This window comes from Podarcis melisellensis, assembly GCF_964234715.1.
Source record: "Podarcis melisellensis genome assembly, chromosome: 10".
Classification (NCBI taxonomy): domain Eukaryota; kingdom Metazoa; phylum Chordata; class Lepidosauria; order Squamata; family Lacertidae; genus Podarcis; species Podarcis melisellensis.
Genome location: NC_138542.1, coordinates 52958284 through 52984693, shown reverse-complemented (window position 1 = coordinate 52984693; position 26410 = coordinate 52958284). Strand labels below are relative to the sequence as shown.

The following is a 26410-nucleotide window of genomic DNA, read 5'->3' as shown; positions in this document are numbered from 1 at the left end:
ACAGACAATACTGTGTGCATGATGTGTATTCTACTTATGCTTTGCATTTCTAGATATACACCTATATATTTATGTGTGTGTATGTATATATATACAGTTAATGCCACTCATGTGTATATTGTAACACTTTGGAACAAAACGTTTTGGAAAATACAAAAAATACTTGGTGTTTACTTCTATATCTCTTGCTCTGCCTTGTTTTCTTTCATTTTTTTCTTCAGTACCTGAATATCTCTGTTCTTCATCTTTTTTCCAGTACCTTTCCTTCAACTAATTTTTCTACAACGTTTAATATTTCACCTGGATCTCCAGGTATACTTTCTTTGACTGTCAATCTTTCAGCTGTCACTTTTTTCAGTTCTGTCCTTCTCTTCTTCTTACTTATTCTATCAATTATTCTCTTTTCCTTCTCTCTTTTACTCTCTCTCTCTCTCTCTCTTGTCTATTGCCCTTGAATGGAATTTTATTAGGGCTGCTTTAATGCACAGACAATTTCTATGATAATAGTGCAGAGGGACCTTGGAAAAGTGAGAAACATTGTGGCTTCTTTAAAGTTAATAAAGGGGATTCTCAGCTTTCAGTGGAACCAATATTACATTACACATACACGCATAAGTTTAAAGGATCAAACATTGCTCACGGACTTAGTGACAGGATCAGATATTATGCTCCTCTTAACTCATTCAGTACACAAACTGGTCTCCAACCATAATAATAAATTATTATAACTCATTCAGTCATTCATCTATGCTATCAAGAATTGAATACGAAGGCACTGGGAACTGAAAATAAAGGAATAAGCACCTAGATGATTAGAGGCTCCCAACTCTTTTATTCTCTCAGAAAAACAGTCATTGTAAATGCAAAATGGGTAAGGGAAATTCCCCACAGACATATTTCTGTAAGTTTGCAAATGACACTGAAGTTTTCATTGGCTAAAATAAAATGTTGCAAAAAAGAGAGATACCCTTACCTGTTTTGTATTTCCTTTTCTCCAGAAACAACTTAACAAAAACATAACCAGCTGAATATGGTGGCACACAATAACCTAAATTTGATCCAACAAGTCTGTTGTCTCAAATCAGCAAGCCCTGAAACAACATTAGGTGCCTTCTCAACATCAAGGTGAACAACCCCAAGTAAAGCTTGTCTTCCAACACCTTTATTTCCCCCAGGTTTTGTCCTGAATGTGAACACATGTATTCACATGAAACTCAGGATCAGGGTCTTAATGGAAACACCAGCAACACAAGAATAAAACCTGTTGAGATCACTGCAGCAGTGCTGTCATCAGCAGACCCTACAACACAATTACTCTCCAGGTCCAGTTTTCTGCTTCCTGCCTGTTTTATTGTCCAATATCAAGACAGGTTATTAAACCTGAAAACTTTTGTCATTAGGCCCACCATGCAAGGCACACCAATCCTTAAATAGGTTTTAATCATTGAATGTTATCCAGTGAACCCTACATGCTATGCACAATGGGGTTTGGAGCCAGAAAAGCAAAATAACAACTGTGAATGAAAACTCTTTGACAGGCGATACTTAGAGAGACTGAGTTCAGTCAACTGCAACTATAAATCATGCCAGCAGACTTCCAGATCACCTTATACCAGCATATACCTCTACACACCACTGCTCTATTTCTTTTTAGCTTTCTCTTTCTTATTCTGGCCTACACTTTAATCTTCTCTTCCTGCTAAATCTTCTCTTTTACTCAGTGGATTTCTCCTGCCTATCTCCTCTTTTTTCAAACCTCATCTTTCTCTCTGGATGCTCAGATATACCAGTCTCAAAGGCTCTTCTGCCTATGACTGTAAAGTACCAAATGTGCTTTCCAAATTATTTAGGTCCTCAGGAGGCCACTACAGAGGGCAAGGGAGACAGTGGTGGTGGTACAGAGCAAAATAATAGTGAGGAGACAGACGGGGGCTTGATCAAGACTGAAGAGAAGACACCAAAACCCTGTGAGTTTTCAACGGCATCATTCTCCCCCCTTTACCCCCCGATTGTGCTGTTTCCCTTGATCTGTGGTTGGAGCCTCAGTCTGCTGGAAGCAAAGGGGCCAGGGGGGAAATAGGCAAACAATGGTTTGCCATGTGTAGAAGAAACAAGCTCTATTTCATTATCTAGCCAATTCCTTGATCATCCCAAAGCTCCTCTTCAAGGCGCAGTACATATCTCTGTATAGTTACTAACAGGGATTACTAACAACTGACTCATATCTTGCCTGTGTGAAAGTGGGTGTCTCTGAATTAACTTTAATGGTGGACTCTCATAAGGTATATCGGCAGAACTGTATGAAGGTGAATTTCTGGAGGCAACTTATGACCTGGAAGGTAAAGTATGCAACAAAGATATTTAAACATTCTTACTGAAATTGATTCCCCTCCCGCAACAGTATAATAGTGACGTTTTTGAGGGAACACTATCTGCTACACACTCCTTCAAAAATACCGCAGTGACTTGGGGGGAAAGTTCATGGAATCTCAATTATTATACTATACAGAGTGCTCTTTTGATTAAACAAAAGGTGCCAGAACTTATATCTTGATAAAAGTGCTGTAAGTACCCTCACAAAATGGCCATCATGGGGGGGGGGGGGAGAGGTGATGGTACATGGTACTATCACAAAAAAACACAGACTATACTGTATGTGACTTGGTTGTTTTGCTTATCCTCATAATAGCCCTGTGCAATAGATCATTATTATTATTTCGCAAATGGGAAACTAAAGCTAGGAAAGAGTGGCTTGATTATGGCTGAAGCAGGAAATCAACCCAGGTAGTATATGCCCAAATCCATTGATCCACCTACTGAAATGCATACTGTCTCCACTCACATAATACTGAAGAGCCAGTTTTTTAAATATATATATATATATAATGTGATTAGTTTCTTCTGCAAAGTGTGAATGATGCATTGTTCTTTCTGTATGAAAGCCTACTCAATAACTGACTGTAAAAGACAGTTACTGGTGTGTGAAGCTATTTGTGAATTCTGTATTGGTTAGAGAAAAATAATAGCTAACTTCTTTCTCTCCATAGTTCTGAGTATAAGTTAAGCTGTTATATATATAAAGGCCACAGTCCCAGTCCAGATGTGTAGAGCTCTAATACATACATGGCGCTGTCACATACAAAGTCTTTCCCCATTCATTGCAATTTCAGGGACCATTCCATGCATATATCCCTATTTAAATAAAAAAAAATCCAAAATTGTCCAGTAGTACCTTAGAGACCAACTATGTTTGTTCTGGGTATAAGCTTTTGTGTGCATGCACACTGCTTCTGATACACTGAAACAGAAGAATCGTGCATGCAAATGAAAGCTTATACCCAGAACAAACTTAGTTGGTCTCTAAGGTGCTGCTGGACAATTTTAAATTTATTTTGACTGCATCAGACCAACATGGCTACCTATCTAAATCTATATCCCTATTTGTTTGCCTAGTCTAGTCCTTGACATGGAAGTGAATGGGGAGGCATGTGCTTGGTTGGAGCTTCATGTGTGCATTGAATAATTCATAGAGTTCTGAATCTAGTTTCATATGTATTCATAAATACATACGGTATTTAGACTGGGATTAGGTTGGTGGCCCCATCTTCATGAAGTTGGCTGCAGATAAATCCCATTATAACTTAGAAGTAGGTGATTTATCTCTAACCACTGTTGAAAGTTGCCTGGTGGTCTAGTTGTTTTCTATGCAATGTGACTGTGATCTTCCAAAGTTGCGTGCTGGTAAGAGTCCCATTCATTTACTGGTACCTTTTGTGGGCATAGCCTGCTAGTACTCAGTTATATATCATTTAATCATCATTGTGTTCTTGAAAGTTACTACTCCTGAGACAACTCACTCTGCAGTTCACTCACTGTTTGCAAATAAACATGGCAAGCCTACCCACCTCTGATCCTGATGTCACTCCACTAATGATATTTCATATGTAACAGTAGTGTACTTAAAGAGAAAAAGGCCAAGTCATGTTTATATGACCAGCAAGAGAAAAATAACTTCATGTTATTGTCATACCACTTATGCAGCTGGGTTGTGGAAGTTAATAGCAAATATTGTATACTACTGGTACTAAATGAACTGTATGGATTATAGAAGCTAGTGATATTCCTTCAATGCTAGTGATATGGAATCATGGGGCGGGGCAGGACTGGTGGCAGCAATGCTTCTGAATATCACTTTCTGGAAACCACAGGGAGGGAGTGTGCTATTGTATTCGAATCCTGCTTTCAGGTTTCCCCCAGGCACCTGGTTGCCACTGTGAGAACAGAATGCTGGACTTGATGGGCCATTGGTTTGATCCAGCAGGCTCGTCTCATATTCTTATCCTTCATACTTTGTGCCCAAAAGAATTAAGCTAAAATTCAAGTGTGTGCTCTGCTGTGTAAGTGACTAGCTTATGCAACATCAGTGAATAAATCGTTTTTGCTAACATGCTGTCTTTTGAATTTGCAATGTGTGCTTTCAGTAGCTTGGGATTTTTTTATTTCAGAGATTTGGGTGGCTGACATTTGCCTGCTGGGTATTCCATGTGCACACGGGAGCAACCACATAGTTCTGAATTGAGTTTCATACACACATGTGAATGCATATTTATGGTCTGTGTGGGATTGCTTCACCATCCCAGGATTACAGTTTACCTGGAGTTTTTCAGAGCATTTCAGAACTCTTAATATTGTTTAAAGGGAAATGTTGTGGCAGCAATAGAAAAACATGGATCACTTAGTGGACAGCAGAGATGTATGTGTAAACATGACTGAGGGCAATATGAGTTGGACAAAGAAGCATTCATGGTACATAGAAGCAGTACGGCTGCATGTGTGGATAATGATTCTGTGTCTGCATAAGACCTGCACATTAATTATTTTTGCAACAATAAAACTAGAAAACTTTATTTAAAAGAGAGAGGAAATTATTTAGACTGAAACTGTGTTCTGGATATCAACTTCCATGTGAAATTCTGTTACTGCAACTAATAATTATCATGTTGCTTGCATGTTAACATTCCTTTAAGGAGGCAGTACAATAATATATTGATTGCCTGGCCTTCAGGGTTATAATTTTAATTATAAATGTATTAGTCAATTTTTAAAATGGAGGAAAGTGTTAAATAACATTTATTTCTTACAGTCTTCATATGCTTTTTCAAATTAGAAACTGGTGGTTTGGCTCCAAATTCTTCCAGGAAGTGAAATATATTGAGTTTGCTACACTTAATTTTTTTAAAAAACGAATTAGTGATTCACAAGCACATTTCATATATATAATTATCAATTTCTGTCCTTACCTTCCTTTTGCTTTTTATCCTACTTCAGCGGAAGAATGGATTGTGGCCAATCCAGAACTCACAGACAAAACGAAATTCACCATCACTGGCCTGCCAACTGGAGCAAAAATCTTTGTTCGAGTAAAAGCTGTGAATGCTGCTGGTCCCAGTGAGCCTCGGATGCATCCACAGCCAATTTTAGTTAAGGAAGTGATAGGTGAGATGGGCTGTTTACTTATGTCTAGGGGGTGGAGGGATCTGTCCATGTTGGTTCCCTCAGTTTCTCATTCTTACAATCTGAAATTCAGTTCTCCACATTTCTGCAGCAATCCGTGTGGTTTTTTTTTTAAAGTCCTAATGAAAATTTGAATATTTTGAATACTCCCTGTGAATTAGGAGAAATTTTGTATGCAGTTTTGACTAATGTACATATTTTTGCAGGCCATTTCCTTTAATATAATGCTATTTTGTATGTTATTTTCACTAATATATGCATTGTATGCACATTTCCCCCTAATATGTGCATTTTTGTAAACATTGGTTGGAGAACTGCATCACAAAATCTGGAGAAGTGTGAATTTCGAATGATGGTTGCGTTTGAGTTCTCATACTGTTTTGAAAGTGTGTGTTAATTAGGTCCCCCCCGCCCGCCTCCTGATTTACCATTGCCAAATATTGTCTTTGAGAAAACTTTAGAAAACAGTTAAGCCCAATTCACAAGTGCACTCCCCTTCCTTCTTTTTCAAATTAAGAACCCCCGAAGATTCGTCTGCCAAGACACTTAAAGCAAACATACGTTCGAAGGGTTGGAGAAGCTGTGAATCTTGTTATTCCCTTCCAGGTAAGAAACAAATAAATATAATTCTTTATGTGAATGTTGCATGACACAGGCAGCCCCCCATTTACGCAGGGGTTACATTCCAAGGCATTTTTCACATTGGTGATATCACATATAATTAAAACCCATTGAAACAGCCTTCAAACACCCTACTCTGCCCCTATTCTGCCCTTTTAGTGACATTTCAGTGATGTCTTTATGACATTTATGGATCACTTCTGGGTTTGACGTGATGCATGTATACACGGTCACATACGTATTGAACGCGTGTAAACAGGGGGCTGCCTGTATTGTCAAAACAGCAGCGTGTGCTACTGGATTTTCTGCCTGTGTTCAATAATATGCAGATCCTATCACTGGCTCTTTCTTTTTTTAAAAAAAGTTCATATTAGTTTCCAGTAGTCCCAGAACTGCTCAGGACTATCAAGAAGTCACTAGAAGAAACAGGTATTTCAGCCTCTCATTGAATACTTGTAGGACCAGAAGAGGAAATTATGGTATCTGTTCAGATGTACTAGCTGGTAATGTCAAAAAGGTTAAAGAGTATATGCTAAACGCCGAAAACTATACTAATACTGTGCTTATCATAATAGTACATATATGTGCATTGTCAAGCCTATTTCAGGATGTTCATTAATGTTTAAAGCCCTAAAGACTTAGGCCCCAAATATCTGAAAGACTGTCTCCAACCCTTTCAACCTTCTCAGGTGTTAAGATCTGCAAAAGGGGCTCTCTTGCTAGTCCCTGTCACCCCCAGAAATGTGGAGAATGGTGGCCCGAGAGAGTTCTCTGTGGTAGCCCCTAAATTGTAGACCTCCCTCCCCACAGAGGTGAATCTAGCATATTAATTGTACAGCTTTCATCATTTACTGAAGATGCACTTATTTACCCTGGCATTTGACAATTAAGTATTTTGCTTTGTGGGACCCACATTTTTTTAGAAAATACCATATATTGTTCTGCTTCATTTTGAACCATTTGCTTGTCTTTAACTGTAGCAGTTTAATCTGTTGCATATTATATTGGAGTAACCTACCCTGGGACCTTACACTAAAGGGCAGGTAAGATATCATACAAATAAACAAAATATCAGAAATGCAGCTTTCTCTTACTGTCATTTAAGTCACAGGGAGTTATTTCGAAGCCTCTGCCTTGAAAATAACTTGACAAAAGAAATGCAATATATCTCAATGTGTTCAGAATGAACCTGCAGTTATAGTTCAATTAGCAGCTCCTTGACTCAAACATGCTATTCTCTGTTTAACCTTATTTAAAGATCACCGTAAAATAATACTACAGTCATATAAAATTTGGTCCATGGACATGTTTGTTTGCTTTCCCCCCACAGGGAAGACCAAGACCTAAGGTCTCTTGGAAGAAAAATGGAGCTCATGTAGATAAGAACCAAATTAACATCCGCAACAGTGAAAATGACACAATCATCTTCATCCGAAAGGCAGAGAGGATCCACTCTGGGAAATACGACATGAAAGTCAAAGTAGACAATCTGGTGGATAGAGCCACAATAGAGATTCAAATAGTTGGTATGTGTAAAAATTTGGAAGCGATAAGAATATAGGCTGTTAATTGGGATGTACTAGCAATCGTTTGGCATGTTTTGGGCATTCCTAAAACGACTGCAAGAAGCTAGGAGTTAGTACCCACTGTTCTATGATCTCTTGTATGTTCCTCTGTGGTGTCTGGAACTGCCTGCTACAAGAGACAACATATTGAGATAGATACATCATAAGTTTTAAAAATAAAGTTGAATCCCTTATTACTCTGTGCATTAAAATTGCAGAAGGCTGGACTAGATGACCCTTGTGGTCCTTTCCAACTCTACAATTCTACGGTTCTATAAATTTCAGAATATGACACACTTCTTTCTGATATCGTTTTAATCCTCTACTTCAGATCAAGAGTGTATATTGGATAAATGGAAGGGGAAAGTGCAGGAAGTCAAACTGGACATACATTCCAGCTATTTAACTTTGCCAAATGATTACATTTAATATTTATCAATAAAAAGCAAAAGGAACTGTGTTGTTCCATTAAAGCTCCAAATCCATAATAGAGTAATCCTTTCGTTAGAGCAAACCAAAATGTCACAAGAATGATCATGCTTTTGAGCTCTCTAGCATTGTTCTTCAGGATAGAAGTTTAAGAAGGCAGGGGTAAATGGGACAGGGAAAAAGCTGGTTTGATGTTGTAACCACGTCTGAATTTGGTCACAGTCTTAAGAGGGAATGAATTGCAAACTCAGCTGGATTAGGTTCTATCCAAATATAAAATCCAAGAGTTACCCAGATCTCTCTCCAGCTTTAAGCGAAACACACAGATTCCTTTGTTAGAGGGAACACAGAAAGAAACTTGGCAGACTTTTTATGAGCAAAGCTAGAAATTAAATTTAGGGATTGTACTAGTTGTTGTTATTGTTTTTAAGTCAGTACAGTAGAAACCAACTAGGATAATCTAGTGGCTCGAGGGAGTAATGTAACTGTTAATCTTCCTGCTGTGATTGGACCTGACCTAGTTTCTGTGTGAATCTGGAAGGTTTTCCTTATTATCACAATGAAGAATAGATTCTCACAAATATGCCTTTGAGAAAGTTAGATGGTTTGAGGATACACATGCTGATGTTTCTGAAATCTGCTCTTTTTCAAAAAATATTTAGAGAATGTCAGCCATTCATTCTTTGCTGAAGTATCTTAACTCTTATATTTGAAGTTTTTAAATGTGATACTGACATTTAAGTTGATACAAGTAAAACCTGCAAGAAAATGATACAGTTTATCCTCATCTTCTAATCAGAGTGTTCAGTGTTTTAGCAAGCTAATCATGATATTCTCCAGAATGCTCCATTATTACTTACACACCTTTGATACTTAACGTTCAGTGGCTACTGGTCATGCTCACTCTTCATTGAGCTATTATTATTATTATTAGCCCTTGAGTTGTTTTTAAATACATTTTGTACCTATACAAGCCTCAGGTCTCCCCAAGCACGATACATCCCTCTAGTTTCTCAATTTCTCCCTATACTCATCACCTAAGTGTGCAATTGGGGGAGTAATGGGACATATATTATTATCAAATTAGTGTGGTTGATATTTCCAGGTGATCAGAACCTATGCTGCAGAGGTAACCTCTTGAAACCCCAAACCACACAATTTGGGTAGATATTGTGCTACCTCTGCCCTCAGTGCTGGCATCATCCACCTGACGCATGTGGTCATTAGAATACAGATGTTACCGCTGGAGTGAGGGACCAGCCCGGCAGTTATATGAATCAGTCTGTAGTTCCATTTGTTTCAGTAAAACTAGAAACTCAGTTTCTGTAAGTGAATAACAGCCGGCCCTATGGAAATTTGCACAGAAGTTAAGGCCCACTGAGTTCAAACATGCTTTCTGGAGAGAGGATCTATTTTTCCCTGGGCTCACTGTAAGCCCTGCAAAGACAGCAGCAGGAACACCAGAGAGCTGGAAATAAGTGTTAATGTCACCCACCCCAGCATCTCTCTTGGCTTCTCCGCTACTGAGAGGCAAGTCAGAAGCTGCATTTTATCCGATCACACAATAATCCCCACAACTACAAGCCAGTTCTGCCTGGAAGCAGGCTTCCTGCAGGGGAATTAGCCTATGGTGTCTGGGCTCACAGTAGGCCCCTTAAGACAATAGGAATGTAATATCTCCACAGCTCTCTGTTGGTCACCCCACTTCCAAGGGAGACAAGTTAATTATTTTGTTCTGTATTGTTATAATATGTACGCCACTTGGGGGATCACTTGATGAGGAGACAGGAAATACATCTTTTAAATTAGAGATGGGGACAATTTGGCCTGTGGCCACTTTTGGCCTCCCGGAGGTTCAAATTGGCCCACGAAGCCATTTCCCTCAAACCATGTGCAACATAATTCATGACATCATCTAATGGATGCTAGTGCAAGCTTAAATTCTGTGTTGGCTGAGCAACTCTGTTTCCAGCAGTGAACAGCAGTGTAAAACCAAACTGAAGATTTAGCCCCTGCTCATCAGTTTGTGGTTAACTCATGGTTTGTTAAACACTTAAGCAAATTGAGCATATTGTTGCTGCAGAAAAGTGTGAACTATTGATGGTGCTACTTTATTGCCACAGATCGTCCAGGCCCACCACAAATTGTAAAAATTGCAGATGTCTGGGGAGAGAATGTTGCTTTGGAATGGCAGCCGCCCAAGGATGATGGCAATGCAAACATAACTGGGTACACAATTCAAAAAGCTGACAAAAAAAGCATGGTAAGTAGACTTTTTGACCCAGCAAATCTTAGGATGAGATTTTTATGTGCAAGGTTGTTTGGAAAGGTTGCTACTTCTTGTGGATGTTGTGTTCTTTTGTGATACAAGATACAAGCTGCCTTTTCAGCTGCTGCTGCTGCTGCTGCTACAAAGGACTTTACAACAAATTTGACCAGCACCTGTCATATTTATAGCCAGGAAAATCCCTTACTTCGTAAGGCCATTGGATATTTTTCTCTGCTGCCTATTAACTTCAAAATCAGCAGTGCTGTTAAGTAATTTTGCACTCTGGACCTGTTGCTAATGTTTAGATGGTTTCCCCCCACTGTGTTCTCTTCAGTTGACTTGAGGAGTAAAGCAGTTAATACATTTTTTACTAAATAAGTAAATGAAACAAAGCCCAGTCCTCTCCTGCCCTGGTCCCAGTTGCTGTGACTGTTGTGAACTTTATACTGTTTGCATTGCTGTTACTTCTCTGCCAAGCTGAACAAGAGTCTTTTGAAGTGTGCTTTGCATGCTGTACTCAATAAAGTATTCTTGGATGGATTTAATCTTCCATTAACAACATTGCTGCTTTAAGGTGGATAACTATTCTAAGCCAGCTATATAATATACTCACCCAGGCATAAACCACCCTACACCCTGCAGTCATCATGTGACAACCTTCTCTGTGTGCCCCCTATGAGGGAAGTGCAGAGAGTGGCAACACAAGAATGTGCCTTTTTAATGGTGACCCCCTGGATGTCATGGACTGGCTGCATGCAAAGCAATGATGGGAGGTACCAGCTGGGAAACCCCCAAGGGAACTCCCAAAGTAAGAAGGCTCAGAGCCCGGGCATTGGTGGTGGGATGACGATGAGTGGTCATAGGGAGAAAACTGGGAGGAGGAGTTGTCAGAAGCTGAAGAGATAACAGGGTTTCGTGAACAGGAAAGGCTGTGGCAGGGAGCAGTTCAGAATTAGAGGCAGAAGCTTCTCCCCACTAGTTTCCCAGGATCCAAAGAGGTATGAAGAGGGTGGAGCAAAGACAGGCAAGACGAAGGAGCCTCAGACTGCAGATTGAATTAGGTCTGCACATGTGAATATGTCTATACAGTGGCACCTTGGGTTACAGACGCTTCAGGTTACAGACGCTTCAGGTTACAGATTCTGCTAACCCAGAAATAGTACCTCAGGTTAAGAACTTTACTTCAGGATGAGAACAGAAATCACGCGGTGGCAGCGGGATGCCCCATTAGCTAAAGTGGTACCTCAGGTTAAGAACAGTTCCAGGTTAAGAACGGACCTCCAGGACGAATTAAGTTCTTAACTAGAGGTACCACTGTATATAGATATATAACACATAGGCTGTGCTTCTAAGCTTTTCATTTTATTTTGGTTTGTATACTTAGTTTTAATGTTTGTAATACTTTTAAGATCTTTGGGGTCAGTTCTCAGTGGGGGTGGGGGGGACCTACTAACAAATACAATAAATAATAATTTGGAAGAGGTCTGTGAGTGGCCATGCTGATTCTCAAGTTTACTGCTGAACTGCTTTGTTGATTTTATGCAATGCAATGTTTTGACTATGTTTAAATGAATTTTTCCATGGTTTCATCGTGTGTGTTCACTGCTCTGGGATCACAGGGTTTAAAGGGCAATCTATAAGTGTAAATAAGAAAAAGCAAGCAAACTAAGTAATGTGGACACAACTCCTTGCAATGGGAAGGGTTTTGCACCCACCCACCCCCGACTCCAGTCTCTGCCTTTCTTATCTGTGGTGCACTTTAGCAATCAACAAACAAAGTGAACTTTGCCCTGTTCCCCAACCCTAAGTTCAGAAAACTCAAATTTCAGCATATTGCTTTTCCTAGAATGATCATCTGGAGTACTAAAGTGAATGTGCCAATTACAAAATTCACTTTCTAATCATATTTTACTGCAAACTATATGTAAGTAAGTAAGTAAGTAAGTAAGTAAGTAAGTAAGTAAAGGATTTCTTACTTCACATTTCATGAAGCACAGCTTCATCAAAATAGTACAGCTATTCAAAAAGCGTATCAGTTGCCGTAATTGGGTACTTTGGAAAACCTATGAAATGGTTATGGCATATGGTACAGTGGTACCTCGGGTTAATAACTTAATTCGTTCCGGAGGTCCGTTCTTAACCTGAAAATGTTCTTAACCTGAAGCACCACTTTAGCTAATGGGGCCTCCTGCTGCCACCGTGCCACCAGAGCACGATTTCTGTTCTCATCCTGAAGCAAAGTTCTTAACCCGAGGTACTATTTCTGGGTTAGCGGAGTCTGTAACCTGAAGCGTATGTAACCGGAGGTACCACTGTATATGGTTGCTGTTTTTGTTACATAAGCAGCTGCTACTTATAGAACTAAATGGATATCTTTATTTCTGTTTCACCTATTCTGAGCTTGGGCTTTTTGATGAACTTTCTTACTTCCCTTAACATTTGATCTCTTGGTTGTCTTCCCAGGGGACCCATTTATGAAATGTCAGTTTGCTTAATAATGGAAGCAAGTCCTATGCATGCTTCCCTGGAAGTAAGTCTCACTGAACTCAGTGGGCTTATAAGTAAGTTGATAATCACGGGATTGAGTTGTTCATAGCAATTTAACCTGACCTTGTATCTTGCAGGAATGGTTCACCGTCATTGAACACTACCACCGGACCAGCGCTACCATTACTGAACTTATCATTGGGAATGAGTATTTCTTCCGGATCTTTGCTGAAAATATGTGTGGCCTCAGTGAGGATGCAACAAGGACAACAGAGAGCGCAGTGATTGCCAAGGATGGTTAGCTAGATTAACTCTAAAACTATGACAGTGAAATAGAATACAACACAGAGCACTCATTTCTTGGAGTTGATGCATAATCTATTTGTCTTTGAGAGAGGAAAAGCCACTTGTTTGCTCAAGTTACTTGGATGATAAATTCACATAAGATGAATTTATCTTATGAATTTATCTTACTCACTCACCAGAATCAATGGGAATTTTGTTTTTACCTTCAATATAATGCTGAAACAAAATTTCAGCTGGCCTGAATGTGTAGTGGTCTGGTTTTCCCATTCTGCACAGTGCACAACCAAGTGCTCATAGTGTGGATTTACTCATTCAGTTCATTGCAGGAATGCTGTCGAGTTTGTGCTGAGAGCCAGTTCACATAATTGGCTTACAGCAATCACATTCCATTCAGGCTGATGTATGTATTTCTTTGTTTGTTTATTTAAGTATTTAAAAACCTCACTTTCCTAAATGTATATCAAGGTGGTATACAGCATACGAAGTTATGATAAAATCAGCAGAAGCATCCATATAAACATCAATAGAACGTCAATAAGTATATTTAAAAAGAGAAAAACATATTGCAAAGGCCTGTCTAAACAATGCAATATTCAGACTGCTTCTAAAGCGCGCGCGCACACACACACAGACACACACAGACACACACACACCCCAACCTAGTTTTGAGGAAAGAGGAAGATGGTCAGAAAAGTCGAATGTGTCCTGTCACTGCATATTATGCCAAAGCCATATTGTTCCCAAAGCCCATAAACTACTTACTATCCTATTTTGAGAACATAAGGAAGACTTAACCCGTGTCTGCTTTACAAGGGAGATTTGGCCAGCTCTTGCTTTATTGCAGAACTGGCACATCCCACTTCTTTCCATGAAAGGTATTCTGCTTTGAGCAAACTGAGGATTCTGAATGGCTACACTATCAGGCGTAGCAAACAACGGAAATAGTAAGAGTACACTCCAGGCCTCCTGATTTGTTTGTGGGCTTTCCATAAGCATCTATCTGCTTGGCCCCTGTGGAACACAATGCTAGATTAGATACACCATTGGTCTGATCTAGCAAGCCATACTTTTCACTCAGTCTTGGAGCTCACCCTCAGGTTGTAGCACCAGGATGGTGAAAGCTGTAGTAATTAATGAGCTGCTAAGGTGCCACCTCATCCACACACTTGCTGTTTAGTTCAACTTCAGCACCTGTGGACAGGGAAGAAGGAAAACATGGAGGCAGTGTAGAAATGGGATGTAGAAGAGGGATTCTAATAGTATAAAGGATAGAATATCATAGTTGGTTGTGGTAAGCAGAGTGAAGGTTCCAAACAGGGTTGTTAAGATGTAAACAGTATTTCGTGGCAATGATTCCAGTATTCCTATAAAGCAGCCTGTGTTAATTCTCTTTTGATTTAGTGTTGATGTGTGTCACATGCTAGGCCTGCTCTTATAACTCTACATACCTGTTAAAAGGAACAGTATCAGTCACACAGTATGGCTAAAACAATACAAAATACTATTTTTCTAGCAGTTCCTGAACTTTTGTTTTACAGGGAAAGTCTACAAAAACCCAGTTTATGAGGACTTCAATTTCAATGAACCACCAATGTTTACCCAGCCTTTAGTTAATACATATGCTGTGTCTGGTTACAATGCAACTTTGAACTGCAGCGTCAGAGGAAATCCCAAGGTAAGCTATCGTGCTGAACTTATTTGTTCATTCATTTTATTTATACCCGCCTTTCTCCCAGTGAACGACCCAAGGCTGCTCACAGCATAGATCAAAATAGATACAGCTAAAAATGCACAATAAATATAAATATTGAAAAACAATAAGTAACCCAATTAAAACGGTACTAAAAAAACCACTCAAAATCATTCAAAAGCACCAAAACACAAGTCCAACACCCAGTCGCAGCAGACCCTGCCACAATAGCCAGTTAATGGCCAAGGCCTTTCTGTGCAAAAAAGTCTTTGCCTGCCAGTGAAATCAAAGCAAAGAGGGGAGCAGCCTAGCATCCCCTGGAAGGGACTTCCACATTCTGGGAGCAGCCACCGAGAAGGCCCTCTCATACTACTTAATTCTTTCCTAACTACATACTTGAGCTACTTACAGTTGCCAAATGTTTACTCCTCCTGAAGCTTTCCTGGCAGCTTGAGACTCAGAAATTAAGCACATGTCTCATTTCCCTGTTACTTTGGGGGAATTGGGAGAGCACGGTGAGCAAAATATTGGGAACTTCAAACACACCTTTTTCTTTTTCTATAGATATGCTCACCTTAATGGACACTGTTTTCTTTAAATTGGCTAATAAGTCTATTGGGGATGTTGGTTTTGAGAGGTAAAGGAACCTGCATTGGACTTTCCTCAGAATCTTCACACCTAACTATAGAATTTAGGAAACAACAGTAAAAACAATCCAAACAGGTGTCCCACTCCACAAACCCAACTAACTAATATAAAACCTAACCTAACTGATATAAAACCACAAAAGGAAATGTAACTTGTGCTTTGTTTTGAACTACGTCTTGTTGCTGTTTTTTAACTACAGCCCAAGATAACATGGATGAAGAACAAAATAGTTATCATGAATGACCCCCGGTACAGAATGTTTGGTAACCAGGGAGTTTGTACCTTGGAGATCCGCAAGCCCAGCCCCTTTGATGGTGGCACATACACTTGCAAGGCTGTCAACAGTCTGGGTGAGGCAGAAGTTGAATGCAAATTGGAAGTTAAAGGTAAGGTTGTCTCAATGAGCCCAGAATTGTTTCTGAGGGGAGAGAAATATAGATCAGGTCATGAGGCCTACTTTCTTAACGTTTGTGATCATAGCAGAGAGCTACATTTTGCTATTTGTTGTTGTTTAGTTTGGAGGAGTAAATTTAATGAGTGAAATGGTGATAGACTATTATGAGGGAGCAGTTGATTTATTGACCATTTATTTATTTACTTGTGTCATTTGTAGGCCACCCCATAACTGAAAGGTCTCTGGGTGTCCTACATTAAACAAGTAAACAACAACAATTGAAGTAGAAAAGAAGTTGTAAAACCACTTAAAGCACACACACACAAAGAAAACAATACCAAGATGTTGGTGAAATATTTTTGAATGTCAATAATACATCTCAAGAACGTTATAGGGAGTATACAAGGATGATATGTGATTGGATCTCCATATGTTTCTCTTTCAATTGATTTAAAGTTTTATTGGTATATTGCATTTCTGTTTGTTCTGGACTTTGATTAACTGTTTGTGTAATTTATTAGTTATCTTGCCCAACTCAAAACAGGACAGAGGTCCCACAAAATGTCCGTGCTTATATAGAATTGAGCATTAGGATAGTCCTATTTCTTGACTCTTTTTTAGTCTGTTGTCCACATAGAAGCAATGACATCATCCCAGGCAGAGCTCACTGTTCGCCACATGAGAAACAATTAGCTATAGAAAAGCCATTTCGTTTATTTTCAAGCCTAAAAGGTCAGGTTGGACTAATCTTTCATTATAAAGCATAAGCTTTCCAGTTATAAATCTCACACTGCTGCAGAAACTCAATCTGTAATTACATTACTCACAATCCAGGATAAAAATGCCACTGTTTTTTTTTTTAAGCCACAACGATTTCTATGCCACCAGTGACTCATACATTGTGGTAAAAATGGCTCTAAAATGTTCATATTCACAGCTTTTCCATCCATGAGTCCTTCCATGTATAACAGTTTTTTTTACTACATCCCAAGCCATAAAATTCTGTTTTAACTTCCAGAGATGGAAAAGCTAAACATCTTCACACTGAAAGCATGCATTTCATTTTGCTTCACAGCTGGAAAAGAAATCCCTTTTATTGCGAATATCCCATCCCAGACTTGTGTTTATTTCCCTTTCCCTACTCCCTACCCACAAAATTTGGTACCTGATACTGTTTTATTAACTCAAGTCAAACACCCCTTACTTAACCAGCTGATTGATAATCCATCCTTAGAACAGTTCAGCAGACTTCCTTCCTGCTAAACTGGTTGAGCTTGTAGCTCATACTTTCCTCATAACCAAGTCACAAAGTCAACAATGTTTACATCCATTTAGTTGCTTATCCTAAGAACATTTAGGTGTTTCAAGCAGTACACTGATGCTGGAATCAAATGCTTTTGTACAAGGTAGTATTCTCCCCATACAGGCTGCCCCATTCATTTCAGTGGGGGTTGGATATATGCATAGCCATAAATTTGCATTTCAGTTGAGTGGATAATTGGATCTGCTGCACTCTCCAGTTGAAATGAATAGTGCTGGTCCCTGTTAAGAAAGGTTTGGTTCTAGCATTAGGCTCTAGCTGCTCTTTTTAGTTGTGTGTATAGAGATTAGCAATTGCAAGAATGTAACCAAGTATTGCAGGGACTGAAGCAGAACTTTTAATTTATTTGCTGGACTTCTACGGCATTGTAAGAAGACAGTGGCGTAGCGTGGGGGGTGCAGGGGGGGGCCGGCCGCACCGGGCACAACATCTGGGGGTTAGGTTAGGGGGCGCAAATCCACGGGTTAGGAGGCGCAAATTACTTGCCTTGCCCCGGGTGCTGACAACCCACGCTACGCCACTGTAAGAAGATTCCAGTTTTGTATTTGTTTCCACTTTGCTTCAAACTTTTTGGAGAAGCATTTTTACTCTGCTGATGGGCAGCTTCATTTGAACTCCCATTTGCCCCACGCAGCATGCAGCAGATTTAGAAAGGATCAGTTTTAGTTTGGGTGAATGGCATTAGGGAACACTTCCTTCCCCAATGCCACAGTCCCAGTCTGAATCAGCTCCCAGGTTGCTATGAACATGTCCAAGGACAGCATTCCTTTTGGATTTCCCATGTCATATCTAGTTTGGTACTCAGAACTAAAAAGTTCAATTCATATCCACTGAAGCCAATAATTGGAATTGATTTTCAGACCCACGTAATTGACTTCAGTGGGTCTGAAAATAATGAGCTGCAACAAAACTAAAATCCATCATTATCCATCATCCTTAAAAAGGACAACTACTCATTACCATTTTGGTGTGTTTTTAAAAAATTACTTGCCCCCAATTCTGAAAGAACTACTAAGTCACCACCTCTTCTGCTGCTCAGTATATCTTTTTTATGATTCCGAAAGGGCACGTTATTTATTGTTGAAGCTTATCTGCACCAGCTGCAATTCAAGATTATTTGCAAACTACCATACAGCTACCATAGGCGTAGCATAAGAAGCATTCCTGCTTAATGCTTCCTCTGCTCAGTGGTCTCCCCTGAATTGGCACTGAAGTTCCCACTGTCCCCATCTGAAGCGCAGAAGGGAGCAAGCTGCTGGGAGCTAGGTCTTAATGATGCCTGTCTGATGAGGTTAAATTCTATGAAAAAAGACTAGTGCAGACAAGTCTTTAATTGTTTTTTTTTTAATCATGATATGTGTCCAGGTTTTTGTTTCCTTTGTCAATTAAAAACTACTGAAAACTGGTGTTTACCAATTGAAAATAAAACAAGCTTGACACTGTTAAACATTTATGCAAAATAATTTCAAATGAGAATAAATATTGGTACAAATATTCTAATTCTGCAGTGATATATCATGGCGTAATTACCCCAGGTGAACCAATCTTCTCGGCGGGGCAGAAACAGGTTTCTGAAATCATATTCCCCTGGGCATTACCTTCCATTCCATTCCTTTCTTCCTATATAAAATGTGTTTGCATGAAAAGTGTGCATTTCATCTTTGCTCTTAGATTATATAGTTGTTCATGGCATACTGGATATGGCATGAGCAAAAAAAGGCCAAATTCATCAAGACTCTAGGTACTAACATCCAGATTATGAAGACCTTAGGTGAGAACTTCTGTTTCATCTGTACTCATGTCTTAAAGTAACTATTTTTGCTTATGTATCAGCAGCTAGCATACATCAAAGAAGTGTGTTTATGCAGTTAATTTTAACATTCAGATAGCCTGGAAGAGCTACCTATAATCCTATAATTTTTTTAATGAGCAGAAAAACATTATGAAATGACTGTACATAATTAGTTCCAAAACTAAGGCTGCAATCCTATGCACACTTACCTGGAAATTAAGTCCACTGAGCACAGTGGAACTTGCTTCTGAGAAAATATGCATAGGATTGTTCTGTTAATCTTATATAGCAAATAGCAACCTGTATACTAACCATTCTACCTAGTTTGGATATTTCCCTTCTTACCATTCCCCAAACACATGTAGAATAAACACTGTTTCTTAAGAGATATATGCATTACTTACAAAGGTAACTAGGATATGCAGTGCAATCCTGTGCATGTTTACTTGGGAGTAAATCCTACTTTGTTCACTGGGACTTATTCCCAGGTAAGCGTGTATAAGATTGCATCATAAATTGTGCAACTTTTTATGTACACAAAACTTGATAATTTTGCCTGTTAAGAGTTTCAACCTATGCTTATACATACATACATATATATATCAATAGTTCAATACTACATGTGTGGTTTTTTCCTGTACTGATAAACATCCTGGATATATATATGTCTGTGATCTAGTTTAGTTTTATTTGACCTTGTTTAGTTTTAGTGTCACAATCTGATTGGCTCCATTGTGTCTTCTATATTAGCTGCCAATCATTTATGTTTGTGCACAATTAATAAACCTTCACATATTAATAGTTAATGTTGAAGTAGTGCTAGATCCCTGCCTATTTTGACACTCCATTTGCTTTCCTCTCTTTCTCTTACATCTTTTACATGACTAAGGATTAAAACGTCATCTTATCATAGTTGCGAACATAATTTCACTCAACAAGTTCTGTACTTTTGTGTTTAGCAAGTTAAGTGCTTACAACTTCTCTCTCTCTCTCTCCCTTAGTTACACAGTAAGGATTTTTGAATGTATAGTGTCATCTAAGGTAAGCTTTCATATGGTCCCTGCATATGAAGCTTATGTCTGTTGTTACGTCATACAAAGCCTTCCACCGTATGGCATAATTTTCATTATGTCATTTAATGAAAATGGGGTTGTAGAATCAATATTGTAATAGACTGACTTTTATATCACTGTGCTCTTAACAACTTTCGCTAGATCTGTCCAATAAATGCTTGTGATAGCAACTCCCTGCAGTGACGCAACCACTTACTAACAGCATATGCAGATATAAAAACTTCAGCAGGACGCAACAAAGCCTGAGCCATGTTAACAGCTTACTTTACATAAAAAGCAAGCCATTTATCCAAGCACTCTAGCACTTAAAGCTAGTAATTGGCCTCAAGGTTCAGCGGCCTAAAGAAATGACGCTATTTATACCAAACCTAATTTTACTTGAAAGAATTACACTACAGTGACTTTAAAGAATGCTTTAAAAGCATGCCAGTTTTTTTTAAAGTGTGTGTCTTGTCTTCTCTATTCACTGAAGATTAGGAAAGCATAGCCTTTTTTAAAAAAAAAAACAAACCAACCCAAAATCCTTCAGTGGCATGCCTTAATTATTTTGAGTCAAGACAATCCAAATAATGCAGTTTCAGCTGGATATGGGAGATTGCACAGAAATGCAACTTGCAATTTCATTTGGTTGAATGTGGAAAAAGCTTCCTCCCTAAGGGTCAGTGGTAAAACATGACTCTGTAGAGCTGAAACTTACTGGAAGCAATTGGTAAGTTCATCTTCGGAAAGTCCTGGTGCTTTAGGTTTATGCCATGAATCTGAAATGCATCAGAAGGTAAGTTTTCGGTTATTAGAGGCCATGCTTACTCCTCGCGTACTGCCAGAATTGGTGGCAATTCTAGGACACTTATAGTAGGGGTTCTTGGGTTTTCCCCCTCTCCTTAATGAGCCTCAGGACACTAAGCAGTGATGGCCAAACTTGGCCCTCCAGCTGTTTTGGGACTACAATTCCCATCATCCCTGACCACTGGTCCTGTTAGCTAGGGATGATGGGAGTTGTAGTCCCAAAACAGCTGGAGGGCCAAGTTTGGCCATCACTGCGCTAAGGGAACTACTATTGAGAGTTTGTACTTCAACTAGGGTAATGAAGGGGCTGTACACACAAAACTTTTTTGCTTCATGAATCTACAGCATACCTTACCCTCAGATTACCCAGAAGACACCCTGGGTAATCAAAAAGGTACCCAAAAGAAGATTGGCCACAACATTGCTAATTAACTCAATGGAAAGGACATGTGGCCTATTGCGTTGTAATGCACCAATGGGTTGTTGACCTGTTTTTACTGGAGTGGTGGGTTTCCTGGTTCCTGTTGCTCCATCTCACACCAGAGCCTATAAAATGGGTGGATAGCATCACTCCAGTTAGTTGGGGCTAACACAGGAATTAATCACATCATTATCCCTTCCCACATGTTTTCCTGCATGCAGACATTGCTGCAGTAACATGTTGAGGAACCATGTGGAATCTCCAACTGTGCTACCCCACAAACAGGTCCTATTTTCTCTTGGTCTAATGACAAATCATTGGAAGAATCTTCTGCACAAAGGCTCCTTAGCTACAGTAGCCCTTTCTAAGAAGGCAATGTTCTCATTTTGACTAGCACTAAGGATGGGCAAAGATATTATTCTCTAATTTGTAACTGTGAGCACAAAAGTGATTTGCATTCAGCTTCCTAATTTCTTTGTGGTCACAGATTTAGCACCACCAAAAAAAACCCCCAAAGAATGATTTAAGTGTTCAGTTGGAACATTCCTAAAACCTTGAAAAAGCATCAAAGGAAATGCTATTACTGTTACTAGGTGTAATAATTGATATTAGCACACCAGTACCAAATACTGTTTTCTGAAAAATAAGATCTGCTGACTTTAATGTCACGTATAAGCAAGTGTGCTGTGGTTTGGGGAAACTGCTTTACATTTTGTAACTTATTTCACCTCCACACAACTTGGTACTGCCCCCATTTTCCCCATGCCACTGCAAAACCACTGAAGTGGTTTGAGTCAGACTGCAGTAAATAGGTGTTGGGCTGAGAGTTGTGCAACAATCACCTATCTCACCATAAGCACCCATTTGCTCAGCTCTCAGGGCTGAACAAAATGTTACCTTATACTTGGCTGATTCATGTTTCATGGTGTGGCATAATTGAAAGGAAGTAATTGATAAGACATGACAGCATTCAGCACTTCATTAGATGTCAAAAGGCAGGTGACGTAATGCAATGATGTCATGTCACACATCTATTTCAACTGCTGGAAGATGCAAGGAAGAGACACAGAAGACGCCACACATTTAATGTCTAACCATAATGCTACCAATAGGTTATTTACGCTCCACACTTCAAGGACCCCAGGGTGGGTTACAACAAGAACTGAGAGGAGAAGGAATTACCACTGGGAATCTGCTTTTGCATCCCTCTGGGAATCATAATGTGTGCTCTGGTCTGTTACAAGGACTTGCCACATGGATCAGTTGCATTACATTGAGTCTTCTTGCCACCATTACCGATACATGTTCTCTTGAGAGAGGGTGTGGAGACTTGTAGTACGATGGCACCAGCTCACCTGACGAGTACTTGCAGACTTTACAGTGGGGCCAACAATGGCTTGTCATTTTCAAGCCCATTGTTGGCAGCATTCCCATGGCAAACGCGATGTCTGCCCTGGTTCTGATTTGGTTCTAAGTCTCCATTGACTGTACATGGAGCCAATGAGTCCTTGATGGCCCTCTTCCCAAGGGATCAATTTCACCCTACATGAAGAAAAAAATAATGCTGCAGTCAGAGAAACATCAAGACTGCAAATCCTAAATTTGTTTACTTGGAAGCAGATTCAGCTTATTGCACTCCACCCACCCACCACCCACTGTCAATGCCTGTAGGATATCAGGACACTTACAGCTGGAATTCAGTTTTTGCAAGCACCTGTTCACTTGATTGCTTTAACTGTTGTCTTCCTCCTTGTCCGTAGGTGGGGTCTCATTCTTCAGACTACTATTGCAAGGGGTGCCCCCACATATAATTGACTCCTATATGAAAGCATGCAACCCTGAGGAAAAGTAAAGAGCCTGGCCACAGCGTTTCTCCGCCACTGCACTGGAAACTGGCAGCCAGCACTGCAGCAGTTTAACTCCTACCATGGCACTCCCACAGCATGGCCCGCTGCATTGCCCCTTCCCTCTTGCTGCTGTTGAAAAGAAAATTCATGCATGGATTGTTTTTTTTTTCCAAGTTGAAATGTTGAAGTTGAAGCTTACCCACATGTTTAAATGATCCACATCAGTGTTTGTTTTATTCTCTCTCTCGCTCTCTAATGCTGAAAAGCAAAGAAATGGGGGGAAAAGCTATGCCAATACGCATGGGAGCTAATATTTAAGTTTGTACTTTATATGGCTAGATAGATTTTTTTTTTTTTTGTGAGAAGCAGGTACTGCTAGGTCCAGTGGCAGTGCAGTCAGGCCTTGAAACACATACCTCTTTTGATAAATAATGGATCTAACACTTTCCTAGGCTGCTAAAAATGGACTGTTTGGCACATGTGATTTGCAGCATTTAACAGTTATTTCAGCGGAATGTATCTTCAGTTAGAAGGGTTTCTGTTCAGCTCACTCCTTTGTGAATCTCTTGGCTACTAAAAGTTTCATGTAATGTACAATAAAGCTGAAGTGTTTAAGAGCTAGCTCAGTATCTGTGATGTTTGTGTTTGCTACAAACTGGTCTACCTTTACTGTTCTGCCTTTTGTTACTCGAACTGCATTGACAGATACCAGATTATAAATGGGGATGCCAAGAAACAACTTGCATTCAGAGGTTTTTCACGTGGTTGCACAATAACACTGTGTGCAAATTACAGCACAAGCACCAACAGTTAGTTGTGAAATAAAATAGTTGCTTGCATTATGAATAGTACAAACCTGATAAGTTTTACTCAGAAGTCCCACTGAGTTCATTGGGACTAACAAGTGTGTTTAGGGAATGCAGCAGGAGGTTTTTATTTTGTATTGTATTATAACTTTTTATATTTGGCCTTCACAAAACAGTGCACTGCCCCAAAGCACCACAGCCCTTCATCACAGCGAAACCAAAGCCATGCATTAAATCTTGGCTTGTTAACTGAAATTTTACAGAGACTCCTGTAATGGATCATGAACTTGTCATACGTGTCTTCAGTAGACCTCAGTTCCATCAATTAGGTCTGAATTTGGGAAAGCCTGGCATGCCCAAATGCTAGTTCACAGTCAGCTTTGTCTCCAGATAATGCTCCCCAGTGTCCTCAGATATGCATTTCTATGGCAAATGTTGCATAACTCAGAATCTACAGAGATCCTTCAAAACTCCAGAATCACCACCTGAAATGCATTTGTGTGCACAGAGAACATGGTTCACAGAAAATATTCCCTGCATCAATGCACCCAAGTAAACCTTTAAAATATGTTGTGCAAATTTTCTTTCAGTACAGTTAGCTCATTCCAATGCAAGTCACGTATAGACTCCATGAATTTATAACCCAATCCACATGCGTTCTTCAAGATGTTGTGATGATCGATAGCTTAGAAGGTTATAATGGGGATTAGGCCATTTCACAATCTGGAAAATAGGTCTCTCTGTGACTAATAGCTATGGCTATATGCAAGTTCAATTTTAAGATGCATTATGCCACTGAATACCAGTTGCTGGGTAACAAGCAGCAATTAACTTTAATTTTGAAAATGGTTTTTTTAATTTTGCAAAAGTTCATTTAGTATGCAAGAGGTGGGACAGGAACATAGGAAGCTGCCATATACTAAGTCAGATCACTGGTATATCTAGCAGGTCTGTAGGGATTCAGACAAGGTTCTTTACCAGCCCTGCCTGGCTATGCTGGGGATTGAACCCTGGGACCTTCTGCATGCAAAGATACCACTGAGCCTCTGTGATGTGCCTATTCCGAACAAGGCAACACAAAATGTGGAATTTGGAGACCAAGCCCATGGTCATGAAACTTACTGAGGTGGTCCTGAGCAAAACAGTATTGCTCAGTACAACCCACCTCACAGGGTTATTGTGATGCAATGGGAAAGGGCACAATGGGAAAAGAAGAACCCTGAGTTCAGTGGACAAATGACAGGATTAAGAACTAGTAAATAAATTATTAATTTGATTGTACCTTTAATTTATTGTTTATTTATTGTTTGCAAATTTAAAGGGAGAAACAGAATAATTTAAGATAAGGAAATAGAATAAATGGTGTTTTAAAAAAATAAATAAATAAATTCTACCTTTAAAGTTTTAAATGACTTCCAAGACACCTAACAGGCCTTGAAATAATCAACTGAAAATAACACACTAAATTTTTTTGCATACAGCCATGAAATAGCAGAAGGGACAGGATATATCCTATCAACTGACAACACTTCAAGAAGTATTATATCATAAAAGCTTCTACCAGTTCTACCAAATCAAATACTCTGGTAAGCTCTAAGTTAGATTACTGCAACACATTATACATAGGGCTGTCTCTGAAGATGGTTTGGAAACTTGTGGTGCAGAACTTAAGTGTTCAGGTTGCTCAGTGGAGCAAGACAGTTCGAGCATTTAATTGGCACTATAAAGCCTTAAATGGCTCAGGACCATAATACTTCCAAGGACCACCTCTCCCCATATGAACTGACCCCCCATGATCATCACCTGGGGCCTTTCTTGTCCAGTGGGTGACAACACAAGAACAGGCCTTTTCCGTGGAGGCTCCCCACTTATGGAATGCTCTCCCCAGGAAGGCTCGCCTGGCACCTTCATTGCGTATCTTTAGGTGCCACGTGAAAATGTTCTTCTATAACCAGGCCTCTGGATGATTAAACAATCTACAGCCTTTTAAACTGAATGAAGTATTGTTGTTTGTTTGTTATGTTATACATATCCATGTTTATATACTGTAAACCACTGTCAACTTGGATTACGGATGGCATATTAAACAAATGTCCTGCAATGCAATTTACATCAACTTCCACTGCACTCCATGAAAATTCCTCCAAAAGGAATAGGCCTGGTGCCCAATGACACAAACCTATACATGGCTTTAGCCAGAAATAAACCCTATTGTAGGATGTGGGTGGCGCTGTGGGTTAAACCACAGAGCCTAGGACTTGCCGATCAGAAGGTTGGCAGTTCAAATCCCCACGACAGGGTGAGCTCCTGTTGCTCAGTCCCAGCTCCTGCCCACCTAGCAGTTTGAAAGCACACAGCGCAAGTAGATAAATAGGTACTGCTCCGGTGGTTTCCATGCACTGCTCTGGTTCGCCAGAAGCGGCTTAGTCATGCTGGCCACA

General features: G+C 39.6%; 1 protein-coding gene and 1 long non-coding RNA gene across 11 annotated transcripts in view; one reads left to right on the top strand and one right to left on the bottom strand.

Annotated features, from left to right (window-relative positions):
* Positions 1-23784, top strand: part of MYBPC1 (myosin binding protein C1) — a 96118-nt gene extending 72334 nt beyond the window's left edge. For 6 of the 10 annotated variants that reach the window (XM_081928180.1, XM_081928184.1, XM_081928183.1 and 3 more), the window contains 9 exons: positions 1851-1967; positions 5329-5496; positions 6032-6120; positions 7466-7661; positions 10253-10392; positions 13023-13182; positions 14730-14866; positions 15729-15915; positions 23077-23784. In XM_081928180.1, coding sequence (XP_081784306.1) covers positions 1851-1967; positions 5329-5496; positions 6032-6120; positions 7466-7661; positions 10253-10392; positions 13023-13182; positions 14730-14866; positions 15729-15915; positions 23077-23168 — 1286 coding nt within the window. In that variant the 3' untranslated portion in view covers positions 23169-23784. Of the gene's footprint in view, positions 1-1850; positions 1968-5328; positions 5497-6031; positions 6121-7465; positions 7662-10252; positions 10393-13022; positions 13183-14729; positions 14867-15728; positions 15916-18752; positions 18812-20037; positions 20078-23076 lie in introns of all 10 variants that reach the window. The other 4 variants (XM_081928181.1, XM_081928188.1, XM_081928185.1 and 1 more) reach the window with 4 other exon arrangements.
* LOC309379368 lies at positions 23405-26303 on the bottom strand. The gene is made up of 2 exons (XR_014172454.1): positions 25998-26303; positions 23405-24764 (listed from the first exon to the last, which is right to left on the bottom strand). It is a non-coding gene; the product is annotated as an uncharacterized lncRNA (long non-coding RNA).
* Positions 26304-26410: the final 107 nt, after the last annotated feature.